This window comes from Pterocles gutturalis, unplaced genomic scaffold (genome assembly GCF_000699245.1).
Source record: "Pterocles gutturalis isolate BGI_N339 unplaced genomic scaffold, ASM69924v1 scaffold1060, whole genome shotgun sequence".
Classification (NCBI taxonomy): domain Eukaryota; kingdom Metazoa; phylum Chordata; class Aves; order Pterocliformes; family Pteroclidae; genus Pterocles; species Pterocles gutturalis.
Window position 1 is genome coordinate 3,651 of NW_010140335.1, and position 3,183 is coordinate 6,833.

Below are 3,183 nucleotides of genomic sequence, written 5' to 3' on the forward strand. Positions count from 1 at the left end.
CGGGTGCTCTCCCTCTGTGCTGCCCGAAGCTGGCAGCGAATCCCCAGAAACAGATCCCAGAGTGCTGCAGGAACAGAGCTGTGGCTGCTGTCAAATGCCCTGCCTTTATTTAAGCTCCTTGGGCAGCGCAGTACTGACTTTTTTGTGCTGCTTTCACTGATCTGATTCAAATCTTTGCACCGGTAGAAGATGCTTTGGTAAATTTCCTGCCCAGTAGCTTTATTGGTAGGGGAATACTTCTTCTAGTGGCACCACCAGGAGTTAACTGGGGCAGGAAGAGGGAGAAGATCTGCCTCTCCCTACCTTAGACAGTGCCTGAATCCCATTTCCTTATTGACAGAAGGACCGCAGATGCTGTCCATGTGGCAGCGTCTGGCTGAAGGGGAAGGTCCGGGCTTGCCAGGGCCGGCTGCTCGCTCACGTGTGGTTTGCACGTGTTTGCTGTGGGCACGGCCGTGTCTGTGGGGACAGTCCCCACGTTCAGGATGTGAACGCTGCGGTCTGGGTTCCCCCCTGCTGTAAAGTCACTTGTCTCTGCCCTGCACGGGAAGGGGAGCTGCCCCAAATCTGACTGCTCTGTTTTGTTGCAGAAATAGTGAATTATGAGTTTGATACCAAGGATCTCGTGTGCCTGGCCCTGAGCAGTGTCGTGGGGGTCTGGTACCTGCTGAGAAAGGTAAGAGAGGGAGGCCAGGGGCTGCGCTGGATCAGACCCAGGCCCCTTTCCACGCTCGGCACGTGCGGCAGGACCCAAATCTCCTTTTCCTGTCGTTCTCAGCACTGGATTGCCAACAACCTCTTCGGGCTGGCGTTCTCCCTCAACGGGGTGGAGCTGCTGCACTTGAACAACGTCAGCACTGGCTGCATCCTGCTCGGGGGCCTTTTCATCTACGACGTCTTCTGGGTAAACGGGAGCATTCCCCGGGGCGGACGCGCGTTGCAGCTGTTGGCGGAAGGCATGTGCGTGGCCTTATGCCTCTTCGGAGGCAGCATGCTGGCTGGACACATGTTTGCAGTCAGAATTTCCACTTTCTCAGCCCAAAGGGGTGTGGTGGGGATGATGACAGTGGCAGAATGTGGCTCAGTAAATGCATTTTCTTTTCACCTCTGTCTCAGAGATCCCAGGGCTGGCAGGGATCTCATCAGGGCTGTCGGGGGGTACCTGGGAGTGCAACACATCCAGCTCTGGTGACCTGCATTCCCCACTAAGGTCTTCCCAGTGCCTGACAGAACTGCTGGCTGGGCTGGAGGACGAGGCTGCTCTGGGGTACACTGATCCTGTTTGTATGGGCTGTGCCTCGGCTCTGTCATCCGCCAGCTTCGTTAGCGTCCTTCTGTTCTCACACAGAGGACCAAACGCTGGAATGCCTCCAGTCCCCTTCCCTCAGCCAGCACAACGCCCCGACATCTTCATTTTGAGATTTTCCTTCTCTCCCTGCAAAGGGCTGTGTGTCCGTATTCCCCAGCCCTTCCTCCTGCCTCCACCGTCTCAGTTACTGGGTTTCCAAACGTCTGGGAGCCTTGTATACCTTGAGGTCTGTCCAGCAGCTCTGCAGCTGCCTGAGCAACCCTTCCCTGTTCAAGCCTGGCTGCTGCGTGGTATTTTGTACTTGGCTGGTGCTGCCCCTGTTTCACAGGCTCGTTAACAGTCTGGGCTCTGTGGTTCGTTAGTCTGTGTGCCACTTCCTCCGCTGCTCTCAGCTGGAGAGGATTCAGCCTTTTGGCTCAGCACACCCAGAGCCTTGCGCCCTGCTCAGGCGCTTCGGAGCTGGCGAGGGTGCAGCCCCCACTGCTCTCTGCTTGCTGGCTGTCCCCCACCTTGCCTTCCCCGGCAGGTCAGGGTGCTTCTGGAGCCCCACCGAAGGGCCATCCTGCAGTGGGGACCCTCTTACTGTGCCCCTCTGCAGGGACCCGTCACTTGGGTCTTAGCGCAGATTTAATCCCAGTGAGATCCAAGGAGGGCTTCAAGGTGGAAGGAGAACTGCTCGGTGGATCGATGATGTTCCTCCCCTGCACAGTCTTGGGGTGAATTTGCGTGTGACACTTTTCACTGGTCCCAGTATGGAGTCATGTCACTCCGTGGCGATGCCCAGAGCTTGCTGCACCTTGTGGGAGTTCATCTGATGCCCAGTGCTTGCTCTAAGGTTTAATCCCTAGCTCTGGGATCTTGCTCACTCAGTGCTAACCAGCACCTGGTCTATGTGCCTGCTGCTGGTGGAGCCAAGACTGGAGGCTCGGAGATAAAAAGGAACAGAAATAAGGGTGGTTAATCTCGCCCAAACGATGCCAGTATTTAAAGCTGATCTGACGATGGCTGTGGTCCTGTTGGAAGCTTGCTGACTGGGACGCTTTGCTGGGAGCTCCTGCCCTCCGTAACATGCTGTGGGTGCTCAGGCTTTCCATGGAGAGCAGAACCATCCTGCAGGGGTGCTGGGAAGGCCGGGTGGTTGGCAGCGCTGTGGCTTTGCGATGGGAGCAGTCTCCCCGGTGCTGCTCTGAGAGCAGGACAGCCGTGACGTGCCTCCTGGAGCACTGGCTCGCTTGCAGGACCCCTCTGCCTGCAGTTTGGCAGCACTTTGGCTGTTTTCTGCCACTGAGGCCACTTGGGCCCCCAAGGTGATGCTGTAGCTGAGCCCGTGTGTGTCTCTGTGCAGCCGTGGTCACCCCGGACTCCTCTGCTTGCCCCTAGGTCTTTGGCACCAACGTGATGGTGACAGTTGCCAAATCGTTCGAGGCGCCGATAAAATGTGAGTAGATCTTTGTCCTGTGCTGGAGAAGGGGCTGTTGGTTCTGCTGTAGTTGCTGAAGGTGGGATGTGTGCGGGAAGGGGTCCTGCTGGTGACCCCTCAGGCTGCCACGTGGTGCCACTGACCTGCGGGGAGCTGGGCCAGGTCTCGAGAAGGATGGTTTGCAGAGCCCGGAGTGGGCAATTTCACCTTCTCAAAAAAACCACAAAAACCCCACAGACCCCCCAAAAACAGCAGGAGGGCTGAATTTGTGCTGTTGGGGAGCACACGCAGTAGTTTGGGTCCCAGGATCTGGGGCTGAAACCTCCACACAGGGCTGGCTGCGAGCCCCTTGGCTTCTCACTCGTGTGCCCAGAGTTGTCGCAGGAAGGAGAACAAGGGGGGCTGCCGGGGAGGAGGGGCAGGGGTGGGGGTCTTGCCCTGCTCCAGTCCCCTT

General features: G+C 57.7%; 1 protein-coding gene across 1 annotated transcript in view; it reads left to right on the forward strand.

The window, feature by feature from the left end:
• The window catches only part of HM13 (histocompatibility (minor) 13), a gene marked incomplete at its 5' end in the record, with an annotated part of 10,882 nt that overhangs the window by 3,123 nt on the left and 4,576 nt on the right, over positions 1–3,183 (forward strand). Inside the window, 3 exon segments of the mRNA XM_010083584.1 lie at positions 591–676; positions 779–904; positions 2,690–2,747. Coding sequence (XP_010081886.1) covers positions 591–676; positions 779–904; positions 2,690–2,747 — 270 coding nt within the window.